This window comes from Palaemon carinicauda, chromosome 5, assembly GCF_036898095.1.
Source record: "Palaemon carinicauda isolate YSFRI2023 chromosome 5, ASM3689809v2, whole genome shotgun sequence".
Taxonomy (NCBI): Eukaryota; Metazoa; Arthropoda; class Malacostraca; order Decapoda; family Palaemonidae; genus Palaemon; species Palaemon carinicauda.
Window position 1 is genome coordinate 134,939,974 of NC_090729.1, and position 14,802 is coordinate 134,954,775.

General features: G+C 32.9%; 1 protein-coding gene across 1 annotated transcript; it reads right to left on the bottom strand.

Moving 5' to 3' along the window:
- Positions 1-10,744: 10,744 nt before the first annotated feature.
- On the bottom strand, positions 10,745-12,008 carry LOC137640583 (uncharacterized). Its single transcript, XM_068373094.1, has 2 exons — positions 11,722-12,008; positions 10,745-11,087 (listed from the first exon to the last, which is right to left on the bottom strand). The coding sequence occupies exons 1-2, from the start codon at positions 11,780-11,782 to the stop codon at positions 10,807-10,809; spliced, it is 342 nt and encodes a 113-aa protein (XP_068229195.1). The 5' UTR covers positions 11,783-12,008; the 3' UTR covers positions 10,745-10,806.
- Between the last annotated feature and the right edge of the window lie 2,794 nt (positions 12,009-14,802).

The following is a 14,802-nucleotide window of genomic DNA, read 5'->3' on the forward strand; positions in this document are numbered from 1 at the left end:
AGATTTCTATTGGTAAAAATTGGAACAATATGCTTCATGTTTTCTAATAAATTGAAATTCTATTCAAGGTTGTACATCAGAAAAAATCCTCGTGTAATGATTATTGTTTGGGTACATATATCATTAGTGCTTCAAATATCGAATCTTTGATTAATGTATAATTTGCATGGTGTAATGTATTATAAATGAAACAACTTTCTACAATATCTTGGTTTATAAGTATCGAGTTTGAATTTAATAATAATTGCATTGAAATGAACCTGTCATTATATGTAGAAAGATTCCTGAATAAGTTCAAGATGATTAAGTGTAAACCTTACTCTGTTCCCCATGCTTTGGGCATAAGTAATAAGAACGATTCAAAATGAATTAAACGATCATAAATTGTTTAGATAAATTGTTGATAGTTTCATTAACGAAAGGTCATGTATTAAACATGATTTGTGTTATGTAGTGTCAAAGTTGACACAATTAATGTTTAAACCAGCTGATACATATTTGAACATCAGTAAATCTGTTAAAATGTTTGAAAGAATTTTTAGAAATATCTTAAGATTTCATAAAACTGATTAGATAATAATTATCTTTTTTCCTATTTAGATTAAGGTGGACCTGAGGATAGGAAACGTATTTCAGAATATCACTTTTTCTTAAAGGTCACTCATGAGTGGCAGAGGCAAGGGGCAGTGACATTGCCCTATCGAGCAGGACAATGCCCAAGAGAATGACCATATATACATATGATCAGCGCCCAAGCCCCCTCTCCATCCAAGCTAGGACCAAGGAGGGCCAGGCAATGGCTGCTGATGACTCAACAGGTAGACCTATAGGCTCCCCCAAACACCCAATCCTTAGCTCACAAGGATGGTGAGGATACAGTGACCAAAGGAACTAACAAGTTTGAGCGGGACTCGAACCTCAGTCTGGCATTCACCAGTCAGGGACTTTACCACATCGGCCACCGCAACCCTGTCAATTATCAAACAATGGTCCACTCGTACCTTAGAAGAGCAAGAAGGAAATTATTGTTCAGCGGCTACTTTTCATTTGGTAATGGTAGAGGAGACTCTTTAGCTATGGTAAGCAGTTCTTCTAGGTGAAGAACATTCCAAAATCAAACCATTGTTCTCCATGGTCTAGTCTTGGATAGCGCCTCTGTACTATGGTCTTTAACTGCCTTGGGTTAGAGTTCTCTTACTTGAGGGTACACTTGGGTACACTATTCTATCTGTTTCCTTATCTTCCTCAAGTTTTTATAAATGGTGTGTTTTGAGTAAATTGGCCTTACTCACGCTATGAAAGAAGCAAACTTTTTGAGACCGCTGTCAACTGACTTTTTAGGAATGAATAGCAAACAAAATTATCAGTTACTTGTTGATAATCAGGGGTCCAGTTAACTACTTAAGAACATATGCATCATCAGAGATCCAGATTTTTTTTTTAAATACCATTACATTCGATCTCAAATTTTGAATTTCTTTTAAAAAGGTTCCAGATATTTTTACAAAACATAATAATGTTTACATTTATGATATTTTGTTTATTGTTGTTAAATGTTTGATGATGATAATTAAAGTAAGATAATTTTATTTGAAAATTATAAGCATATTTTCTTATTCTTTATTATTCAGTTACGTATTAACTATTTTAAGACTGTATTTTTATTGAAAAAAATAATTTCATGTTTAAGAGGAGGGAAAGAAATAAAGCTGCCATCATCTGTGTTAATTATTATGTAAGTCTGCCCTTTATCTTTTCTGTAAATACTTTTGTAGCTTTTTAATGCTATAAAACGATGCACGTGCATTGGCCTGAGTATTTTTCCTAACAAATACCTTCTTATTTTAATCTCTGAGATGCAGAACGCAGCTCTTCTAGGAGAAGGACACTCCAAAATCAAACCATTGTTCTCTAAGCTTGCGTAGTGCCATAGCCTCTGTAGCATGGTCTTCCACTGTCTTGGGTTAGAGTTCTATTGCTTGAGGGTACAATCGGGCACTCTGTTCTATCTTATATCTTATTTTTCTTCCTCTTGTTTTATTAAAGTTTTAATAGTTTATAAACTGATATTTATTTTAATATTGTTACTCTTCTTAAAATATTATATTTTTCCTTGTTTCCTTTCCTCACTGAGCTATTTTGCCTGTTGGAGCCCCTGGGCTTATAGCATCCTGCTTTTCCAACTAGGGTTATGGCTTAGCAAGTAGTAGTAATAATAATAATAATAATAATAATAATAATAATAATAATAATAATAATAATAATAATTATTATTATTATTGTTATTATTATCATTATATTGTGTAAACCTAAAGATCACTTTAGAAGCAAGCCTTTGGAGAATATAATGAAAAGGCTATTAATAAAAAGTGTATAATCGGTTCACTATTCTAAATTTATCTTCAGCTCATTAATACCCACTTCAGAAAGATTAAACAAAATGTTTGAGAACGTGAGATTAATACTAAAGTACATTTTTATCTTTTATTATTAATATTGCTTTGGGGGACAATCCAGCTGATACAATATTATCATACAATATATACAGTAACTTAGACTTAGTTGATTAATCATCAAATTTAATTTGATTTTATACAAAAACGAATAAATGTTACTCACATCCAGAACAATATCATGAAAATTTATGAATCGGAAATGGTCATGCACTAATGCTAAGAAAAATAAGTAACATAAAAATGGCTATATGTTAAGTGTTGAATTAAAATGCATGAAATCGTAAAAGACATTCATTGTAGATCGAAAATTCGAAATTACTAACTTTATACTAGCTTTGGAATTATTTTTCAACATCTTTCTTAAAGGGGCAAATGAAATCACTGGTTTCAAAGCGAAATGGTTCAGTTGTAAATAGGTCGAGATTTCCATTATGCTCTTTATGAGTAAGCACTATTATGAAGTCACTATGGCATTAGGAAGTCTTCAAGGCTGTTCACTTGAAGCAGTATGTTGCACACCGGAGTATATTGATTTAAAGGTTTAAAGGTCGCGCATTAATGGCAGAGGCAACGGACAATGACATTGCCCTATCGAGCAGGACTATGCCTTAGAGAGTGGCCATATATACATATGATCAGCACCCAAGCCCCTCTCCACCCAAGCTAGGACCAAGGAGGGCTAGGCAATGGATGCTGATGACTCAGCAGATAGACCTATAGGCTCTCCCAAACCCCTATCTTTAGCTCACAAAGAGAGTGAGGTTACAGCGACCAAAGAAATGGACGAGTTTGAGCGGGACTCGAACCCCAATCTGCTGATCACTAGTCAGTGACGTTGCCAAATAGGCCACCACAATCTTGAGAGATACATGGCAGGAACAAGGAACTTGGCGAGGATTTAAAGATCTCTGAACTTCCAGAGAAGAAGAAGAAGAAGAAGAAGAAGAAGAAGAAGAAGAAGAAGAAGAAAAATCTTCACTTTTCGCGTTGTATTCTTGATGCAAAGATACACCTGAATTCGCAAATTTCGTTTGATGATATCCTGCTTGAGTACAGTCTGTTAAATTACCAGACAGGTATCTGACTGTTCACTTTGGAAAGATAAGTACAACTGAAGTTACTGATGCATAAGCCCTTACTTTTATATGCGCTGAACATACAAAAAACGTTTCAGGGACGGAAGTGTTCCTTTTTCTTTCTCAAAACGAGATTCATTACAGGACAGGATGTGATTCACAGTCATCGATGGTTTAAGGTTTTGATTTAATTTTTGTAATTAAGAATATCTGGTATTTTGTTATTTTCATCTTAATATACATTTTTAAATAATCTCTGTTAATAACTTTTATTATTGAACATGAACAAGAAAACTAACCAGATATATTTCGATAAACGGAAAGGAAGAGAAAAGGCTTCATGACGGCTGAGGGACTTTTCCAAGAAGATTCGTAAGTAGTCTTTTCCTAGAAATGACGCAATAAGCAGATGGGGATGTTAAGCGTGTGGGAATGAGATAGATAACGAGGTAGTCATAGAGTAGGGGATATTACACAATTTTTTAGGCTTATTATATCTTTCTGTTTAGATCTTCATTTGAATGAAAAATGGGTTACGAGAAATAACTTTAACTATTCATGAAAATGAATGAAGCATCTGCTTAACATACGGAAATTTATAGTTTATATATGACATATCTGTTTTTGACGTTGTTAATAGTTTATATAGGACATATCTGTTTTGACGCTGTTACTGTTTTTAGAATGATATATTGTTAATTTATTCTCATCATTTATTTATTTCCTTATTTCCTTTCCTCACTGGGCTATTTTTCCCTGTTGGAGCCCTTAAGGTTATAGCATCTTGCTTTTCCAACTAGGGTTGAAGCTTGGCTAGTAATAATGGCAATAATAATAAACGTATTGAAAGAAATGGAAGCAGATGGCTGGGCAAATAAAACAATCAACTTTTAACTATTTCTCTTGATGTAACAATTTATCTGTAAGGAAGTAGAAGAAAATAGCTGGATCGTAATTTATTTGATGGCCTGTATATCTGATACTTAAGATTAGAGCTGAATTGGTCTTGTCCAATATTAGTGACGTCCAGTTGTCCACTTTTCCAAAGAAACTGGAAACGGAACCAGATATGATTTTGGAAGGTCAAACTGAGAAACAGGATAGCCAGTCAATAGATCAAAGATAATTCATAGGAAAACATTGAAAGGTTTTAATAAACAGTTTGGTAATTCCCTGCCTTGGGCTAGCAAAAAATAAATATGATTAAGGATTTATTAATCGTGTTACAAACACCGTAACAAAGTCTTGCGATGACACATTTCCGAAATCACTGTTCGTCTGATATGGATTTTGATAAAGAAAGCGAAAGTAAATATAAAGACGGTGTAATTATTATTCTTTTATGTTTTCTTTGAAAAAGAGGGAAAGGAAAAATAAAAGAATAATAATTAGAGATTAGTTCACAAAACGTTCAGTTGGGCTCCACAAGGCACTAGAAGAGTTGGAAGAACCAGGCCTACATGACTGAGGACTATGAAGCTCAAAGTAAGAGATGATGAATGGAGAAGAATTGAATTAAAAGCTCAAGATAGAGACGACTGGCGAAATCTAACCGAGGCCCTTTACGTCAATAGGCGTGGTAGGAGATGATGATGATGATGATTTCCTTGTAAAATCAGACGTTTCATAGCATTATTCACAATGTATACTGATGTATTTGGCAATGCTATTTTATACCTCAAAACTATCCGCTGATTGCATAAGTAAATCAAATTCAAAGTTGAGTTATATCTAAGATTACTTTTATTGAATTTTACAAATCTTTAAATTTCGTATTCTTGAATAATACATCTAGATATCTAGGATATAATAAGTTTTTTTTTTTATTTTTCTAGAGCTAAGGCAGTTTTTATACTGGCCTTCTTGATCTTAAGATCGCAAGAACTATTTTTTTTTGATAACCGTATGTACATACTGTTTTAAACACATTGTGTTTACAATCTTTATTGTTTTCCTTCGCTTTACAATGTAAAGGGTGACCAAGTTTAGGAAATCTGATTTTTCCAGATTTTAACAATCCCTGTAAACTAACACAAAGATAATCACGCAAAACTGTTAACTCGAACCTTTATCCATTTTGTAAATTACAGATATAACTGCAAGATTTAACTTAAAAAAAAAAGAACCACTATTGAGCATTATACCATGAAAAATACTTTTGCTGTTAGCAAAAAAAAAAAAAAAAAAAAAGAAAGATAGATTCATATTACTGCGCCCAGTATCAATGATTTTTTTTTTCCAATGAGCCTCATTTGCACTGGATCGCAAGGGTGCCCTTTTAGCACGGAAAAGTTTCCTAATTGCTGATTGGTTAGGATGATTTTGTCCAAACAATCAGCGATTAGGAAACGTTTCCAAGCTAAAAGGGCACCCTTACGAGTCTGTGCAAATTCGCCTCATTAAAAAAAATTGAGTATAGTAGAAATGAGCGTTGAAATTCTATTGACCTGTTGAATTTACTGAATTTCCTCCTCTTCACACCAGTGCCTCGTGCTATTAATTCTCCCAGCGTTAATTGTTCCTCGTCGCTCTAATCATCCGACAGTCAATTAATTATGATATCTAAGTTCGAAGTCATGGAGAGGTCTCACATCTTCGAAGACATTAACTTTTCAAAAAACTTTCCGATGAGTTTCAACCCTTTTGGTAATCATCCCAAAGGTGTTGTCAACAGTCACTGGCTTTATTGGTTCGTTCGGTCTGAGTGTTTGAGTTTATGTTCTGAAGTTTTTTTGAATTTGCTACAGTTATCTGTTACTTCTTTCCGGGATTTTTATCGTATCGTAAATATAGCAGTCAAGATAGTCAAGATATAACGGCCTTTAAACTTCCCCATTCTCTAATATTTCTCTTGATTCGTTTTCCCCTAGAAACTTTAAATCCCAATTTTGGAAAGAAATTATTATTTTTTTCTTTCCATACCATAATCTGAGCCCCAGTAGTAAGATCAGCTGTTCAAAGTCAAGCATCCCATGATTTCACAAAGGCCTTTTAAGAGAAAGAGAAAAAAAAAATCATCCTTACCTGATTTCTTTGAAAACAAACACCTTTATAAGCCAAATAAAATCACACTTGAGTATTGTAGACGAAGCCAGTAAATAATAAGAAAGTGCTGTAAAATTATTATTATTGTGATTATTATTACATGGCAAACTGCACACCTAGTTGAAAAGGCAGAATACTGCAATCCTTAAGCTCCATAAGAAATAAACCTAGTAAGAAAAAGAAACAAAGAAGTAAACAATCAACCATAGAAGAGATGTAACCAAATCATATCCGTAACATTTTGAAGTTGACTTTATAATACTAGGATGTAATGTAGATAGGATCATTACTATTTCAACACCACATTCGATCATTAATACATGTGCGAGTACATGACAGACATTGCCCACATGGAACATGATTATAGAACATTCAGATAGTTCACTGACTTTTCTATGCAGTAAGCTTTAAGGTTCACTGGAGATTCGTCATTTAAATTTTCAAGTATCTTCTTTGCTGTAAGTACTTGAAGTTGCATAAGTTCACTAGAATTTTGAATATAACAAAAATAAATCTCGCCTTTGATTTATATATATATATATATATATATATATATATATATATATATATATATACATATATATATACATATATATATATATATATATATATATATATATATATATATATATATATATATATATAATTTATACATACACACATACATAAATACAGTATATATATACATATATATATATATATATATATATATATATATATATACATATATACACACATATATATATGTATGTATATTTATATATATATATATTTATATATATATACAGTATATTTACTTTTTTAATCCTACTTATTTATAAAATAAATTTTCTTGTCAAACCTCTTGTTAGTTTATATATATATATATATATATATATATATATATATATATATATATATATATATATATATGTGTGTGTGTGTGTGTGTGAGTATGTATATATATCTATACACATATATATATGTATATATACAGTATATATATATGTATATATATATATATATATATATATATATATGTTTGTGTGTGTGTGTATGTGTATGTATATATACAGTATATATATATATATATATATATATATATATATATAATTTATACATACACATACATATATACAGTATATATATATATATATATATATATATATATATATATATATATATATATATTTACAGTATATTTACTTTTTTAATCCTTCTTATTTATAAAATAAATTTTCTTGTCAAACCTCTTGTTAGTTTATATATATATATATATATATATATATATATATATATATATATATATATATATATATGTGTGTGTGTGTGTGTGTGTGAGTATGTATATATATATATCTATACACATATATATATGTATATATACAGTATATATATATATATATATATATATATATATATATATATATATATATATATATATATATATATATATATATATATATATAACTATTCTTTTTGAAGTAACAAGATTTGTTACTTTACTAGTTTAACTTCATTCTTTCAAAGATATTCTTCTTCTCTTTATTTTTACTCGTAGGGAGAGTCCCAAAGGTCCTATTGTTCAAATTACGTTTAAAGGAAAGCATCGTATTACAGCATTCACGAATGATGTTAATGATTCTGAGAAAGAAAAATCACAGACCACAGCAGTAATTATCTAACATAATTACTCGTAATCAATGAGAACCTTATGAGTACCTTTACTTGAGATAAATCTAAATAAAGGTTGGTTGACAGTTGCAATCATTAGGATAAACTCAATTTGGAAAAGGAAAGAAGTAAGGATCTGGCAGTAATTTAATTATCTGGAAGCGTTTTAAACGTTATAGATACTGTCAGCAAAGATCTGGCTATAATTTCAGTCTTCTGGGAGTGTTTTGAATGTTATTCCTAGAACAGTGAAGTGAAAAAAAAAATGAATAGTATTAGTTTTAACAACATTAACAAAAAGACAGGACAGAGTGAGTATAATGTTTACTATCTATCTTTTCATCGTATCTATTTTTTTTTTTTAAGACCCATTGTCGTAAATTTACGGCTCGTAAACTCAGCGTTACGAAAAGTAATAAGCCATACTGTCTTAATCTCATTGTATGTAAACTGAGAAGTAATTATTTGTAAGTAATGTAAATGTTATTATACGGTTAGTATTTTATATTGGGTGTAAAATACTAGTAATACCAAGGGTTAATTGCGTATGTTTTAAAGATAAAGAAAGAAGAAAGATATAGCGAATATTAGATTGTCGTTATTTTCATGTCACGTATCCGGTGCTTAGCAAGAGCTTTCGTAACTTTTTTGAAAAAAAAAAAAAAAAAAAACACACACACACACACGTATGGTGTATATTTGTCAGGATTCAGTTCTAGTATCATCAGAATAGAAACTCACCAGAACGTCAGCTGGGCAAGCCCAACCTTCTACTGTGGTGCCCAACCACAATAAGGGCCTCCCCAGTAAACAGCTTAAACTCACGGTCAATGCCTGGGATCCATTTGCTGCCATGTGAATGCAAGGGGAACACGTTACCACTGCACTGGCCAGACGGCCTTTTATATACATTTCCTAAGTTACTTTAAAATTCATATCCGGTCATCTAAATGTTTCTGAATTCGTGAAGCCAGGTGGACCTCATTTACAAAGAATGTGTGGGTGTTCGTCTGTACCGAGGTAGTGTCATTCATTGTGAGATAAGGTTGATTGGGTAATAATCTCTGCTCTTAAAGATACCATAGATTACCGCTTAAGGAAATGGACATTGTTTAAAGGTGGTTGGGTGCATCTCACTTTTTTCTATTTAGAACTGAGCGGCTCTCCCAACACACACACACACACACTTATATATATATATATATATATATATATATATATATATATATAATATACATATATATATATATATTGTATATATATATATATATATATATATATATATATAAATATATATATAAATATAAATATATATATGGGCATGTTACTTTAGATAATATCTTAGTGATGTCTAAAACTCGATGGTAGCATCTCTCCGGACAAACTGAGCTGCAGTTATTTTTCAGGGTTAACAAAAACTGTATTTACGTTTTTCCATTTAACATTTGGAGTCGAGATGGGTTTCGAATCACATGTATCTTAATTTTTGTCCACCTCAGCCTTTATATGTAGTGTATGCCTATCATTCAATCAATGAAGTCCTGACAAAGAATCAGCAACACCTGAGACTTTCCCTTGCTTTTAGATAAAACCTTCCTTTTTCTCATCCAGTCTCTAGTGTTAAAGTTGGAAGCCACAAGTCCTTCCCCATTGACTCCAGCTGTTGCTAGTACCCGTTAATAGCTGGGCTGATTATCAAGAGATGGCAAATGTGATCTATGTATTGCTACTCAGCCAGTCAATCCGCTCTTCGGATTAACCTACAGGATAGATCAGCTTATTTTGAAGTGGTTCGATCACGTAGGACGGGAGGGAGATTAATTGAAAGAATATAGCGGTTGGAATTATCAGAGAGGGCATAGAGACAGAGGCACGGGGAAGAAAAGACCTTAGTATCTCGGAAGAGCAAGAATACATGTAAGATAAAGGTGAAAGGCGCACCGTGGGTAGATGGGTTAACTGTGCTAATGATGAGCATTAGTTAATTGTGAAAGAATCAGCTAATGCTCTTAAAGGTTACTACAAAGGGGTCTTAACCCCGATTCAACAATTGAAATGTAAATGTGGCAGTGACTATTGTATCGTTCTTTTCTTATGAGCCAACTCACATCGGGGAAGCTGAGTCCATTTTTTTCATCGTCCTGCTAGACACTTTATCACCAGAATCAAGGAATAACGAAGAATTGTAGGAACTGACAGTTGCTGATGATTTAGTCATTATAACAGACACAGAAGAACTGCTGGAAGGTATCTAACATGGGAAGGTGCCCTAGTGGGCGGTTGTTTACCACATCCGTAATTCAATAATCACACATAATCACTAAAGAAATACGTTAGAACATAATACATCAAAACGTAAACCTCCACTTGATAATGAGTCATCTTCGGGGTTAATAAAATCTGAATATATTTGGTGTTTCATTTTAATAATATAAATGTATTTATGTAACATAAAAAACTGAATTAACGGACAAGTGAACATGATTTAGATATAACTATTATATGTGAAGAGAGAGAGAGAGAGAGAGAGAGAGAGAGAGAGAGAGAGAGAGAGAGAGAGAGAGAGAGGGGTGATATCACGGGCGACGACATATGAAAGCTGTGACGAAATCGTTGTCGATGGCCGTACGAGTATTGGTCACCTTTTTACTTCTATTTTTGCTATGATAAGTCGTTGATTCGACACTGCTGAAGCTCATTTGACTGGTGGAGCAGCTGCTGCTGTTGCTACTGCTGCTGTTACAGCTGTTGTTACTGCTGCTGCTGCTGCTGCTGCTGCTATTACTGCTGCCTTTGCCACCGAAGAGACGAAAGCTCCAACTGCTGGATGAAGAACTACTGCGACTCTTTGTTCCCTCTGTGGAGAAAGTTCCAGAATTTGCTAATTGAAGGTGTTCTTAATAATTTCTTTATGGCATGACTGTTGTTACTGAATTAAGCTGGAGATAAGTAATTCCTTGTTAATGATTTTCTTCATATTTTATGCGTCGTCTCCTGCAGTTCAGTATCCCTCGACTGATCAAATATTATAACTTAAAAGATAAGTTTGCAAAGAATATTGGATCACGCAAAGTTTACGGTTAAAATATATATTGTCAATAGGAAGTGAAATTTATCTTTATTATAATTGTTATTAATATCATCTTTATCATTATTAAAGAAACAAAATCCACGATTATGTTCTGTATAAACTATGGTACCGAAGGACTTATTCGAAAACTCATAACGGCATCCTTTTTAAGTCTAGAAATTTGTAGTATGGTTATGGCAAGACATTTCTTATTTAATAGTTACGTTAATGGAAGCCTTTATTATTATTATTATCATTATTATTATTATTATTATTGATACAAAGACAGCATTCGCAACGTGATTCCAATCGGGAAATCAATTGTGTGCTTAACAAGGTTCAAGACAATTAACAAAAGAATATAGCGTTCGAATCCCATAAGCAATAAAAAAGAAATAAGACATTAAAAATATTATATTACCACTTGTGACAGAGTTAGATCTTGAGTTTGCCATCCTTGGCACTGTTAGTTCCTGGATCATTCTGAAGAATGGGCTTCTGGGAGGGCTCTGGTTGATGAAATGAAGAGAATTCGCTGAATTTCAATGGAAAAAGGGTTGCTCTTCCACTGTAGATATTGCTGGAGGTTGTCCCTGTAGACGAGATCAACAGTTTATAACTGTATCTGAGAGAACAGTTGTTTTCAGTATGCTAAGAAGAGATTGACTCCTCTAACTCCAGGACAGCTGGGAACTGAGGATAGAAATGCTATCGGCAATTTATATATTTCCAATGTGCTGGGTTATCTTTCACAAAGAGTTCAGGTCACACGTGGACCTTTAGAGAATCGTTATCTATTTATGATTCAGTCGACAACGGTTCGAGATGCGTGAGGCCCTTAGTGTTGAAGGAAGTGATTCCACTGTTGCTATGAAGAGTAGAAACCCTTTGGTCACGTGTTCTACACCTGGTGTTCATAATGACAAAGGGACTTGACGGTTCATATAGTGTGAACTCTGCATATTAATGCAGACAATGAGCTAGGAAGTAGAGTTCACATGGATATTCCTAATCTATAATTGGCATATCTCTTTATGGTTAATAATAATGTTCTGCTTTTTCATTACATAAATTATCATATTTTCTTGATGATGAAAATTGTCGTACTTAGCTGTTGTCTGGATTATCATCCTTATTCATTTTCTTTGAAAGTTTTTGAAAATTATAGATGGAAATTAACATTGTCGTTGATGCACTGAACATCTTCAAAATTTAAAGAACTTATCTGGTTGGTAAAAGGTACATCTCTCATAATGGCATCGGGTAAGTTAGTGAGAGAAATGGTACTTACATACTGTCAGAAGCTGAATATGGAAGTGTTGACGACAAAATGAATTGACCCAAATTTAAATGAATAGAATCTAATTCAAAGACAGTTTCTAGATACCACGTCGCTTTGCTGTTGATATTACTGAATTAGTAGAACTGAATAAAAGTGTTATTTTATAACTTTCTTCGAATTAGAATCTAAAAGATGTCTATTGTAATCATTACAACTCAAAATTATATTTTTGCTCAATAATCTCATAAATTCGACTCTCAGGAAAGTAATAGCTTCGGACTTTTTGTATTTTTACGGATCTCATTTTGTTGGCCGGGAAATCAAGCCACTCTTACCCATGCAGATGTAGCAACATGTTTAGCTTAGTGCCCAACTTGATCTTGAACCTGTGATTGTAGAGCCAAGACGTCTGTCGGTCCTTCTGATGGCCATAAGTAGGTCAGATGGAGTGACTTGTTATCTCTGTAATTGTTAATTATTTGCTATTGAAGTAATGATAAAGAAAATGTCAACCAAATGGGTCTTCCTTTACCAAAAGCCGAATTATGAAGAAAAACGAAACTAACGACGGGGTTCAACTTCGATGCAAATCGACAGTTTCATCCTAAAGGAAAACTAACTATATGGAAAGCAGAAACACAAAGAGGATTCCAGTGCTTGGCAATAGAAGGAAAGATAAAGCCAGTGTACCATGAAGTACGGAGATTACAACAATCAGCTGAGTGAATATCATAGGAGGTGACCATCTAGAATATCGACTATTGTATTATGCCAGTCTTTTTTTCTATAACAATTTTTCATTCTTTCAGAAGATATCTACAAGAGGATTAGTTCGACATGATTCCCAAAACTACTTAAAAAAAAGATGTTTCGATGACAAGGGAGAATAATATATAGGTTTAAGTCTTATTTGACTTAAATGAAAGGCCTATTGGACGAGAATAGTAAAAGGACTTAACTGAAGTGTTGAGTTTCAGAGGAAAATTTGTTGGGGAGAAGAAGCATAATGCCGCCCAATAGAAGGGAGATTATAGGTCAGATGCTGAATATCAGTCAAGTGCATAAAATCTGGGTCATGAGTGGAATTATAAGCGACCCTCTCAGAACTGGCAGAGTCAGTGCCCTCCCTGGAGACTAAATGTCCCGCGTTGTCGGGTACAGAGTCCAAATTATGATGAATCAATCTCGTTTTGCGTAAGATGGAGGAATGAGATCAAGAGCCCGTGTCTTACGTAAGGCGAGGCAATCTAAAACGAACGAACGAACGAACGAGGAATGAGAACAAAACAAGTATGCTTCATGGTGATCGCAAGCGATTGGAAAAAGAAATATAAACAAAATTTTATGTGTCAGAATGTGAAGTGTAATTATATTGTAGTTAAAGGCAAATATTGTAATTGAATAAAGCGTTAGTGTATAAACAGGGATAAAAATAAACCGAGGGTCTTCATAAAACCTTATATATAAATTAATTCATTATTATCACGATCGTGTTGTTTTTTTTTAGTTTTATTAACGTTAATTCGTAAGTGTCACGTGTTTAATTGGTCTGATTCCAAAGTGCATATGAAATGTTCTTGTTAAAGGTATGAGATGTCTATTTATGTCACCCACTCAAAACGAGTTCATTCTTTCTCGGATTCTAGAATTTTCTGTGGAAACTGTTTTAAGAATATTAGAAAACATTGAAGTTAAGAGGACGTTGTTGTAACATCAATGAATAGAAAAGGAGAATGGGTTTAGCGGATTATACATGTCACAGAAAGTTACGATTGATTGTCCTCGCTTTAACAGGTAACGTAATTAGTTTTATAAGGTTACGTGATTAAATTTACCATCCATCAACATTCCTGATTGTGTTTGGTAAAATGTAATCTCCGGTCTTACAGGTAATGTCGTAGACACTATTGTTGTTGATAGGTCGGATAGTCAATTACCCTTTCTCTGTTAAATAAGGTTTTTGACATTCTTCTCTAAGCTCTAGTTTTACATATTTCTGCTAAATGGATTTGTTTATTCCATTCAATACCTTCCTAATTAAATGTCCAATTGTTTTGAGTCTCTCCAATTTCCATTTCTTGTTGAGACTTTACAAATACTAATCAAAGTAATCATAGTACAAATAGAGTTGATTAAGAAACACACAAAATTTCATCATAAACAATAAGGATAATTAACTATCTTCTGCGACATGAGCTTGATTTTAATACGGAGTTCATA

What these genes read in the sequence shown, in the direction of transcription:
- LOC137640583 (XM_068373094.1), bottom strand. Translation starts at nt 11,782, where the DNA reads ATGATCCAGGAACTAACAGTGCCAAGGATGGCAAACTCAAGATCTAAC. An exon ending in ATCTAACTCTGTCACAAGTG is followed by an intron (nt 11,088 to 11,721) that starts GTAATATAATAT and finishes CTTTCTCCACAG; the next exon opens with AGGGAACAAAGAGTCGCAGT.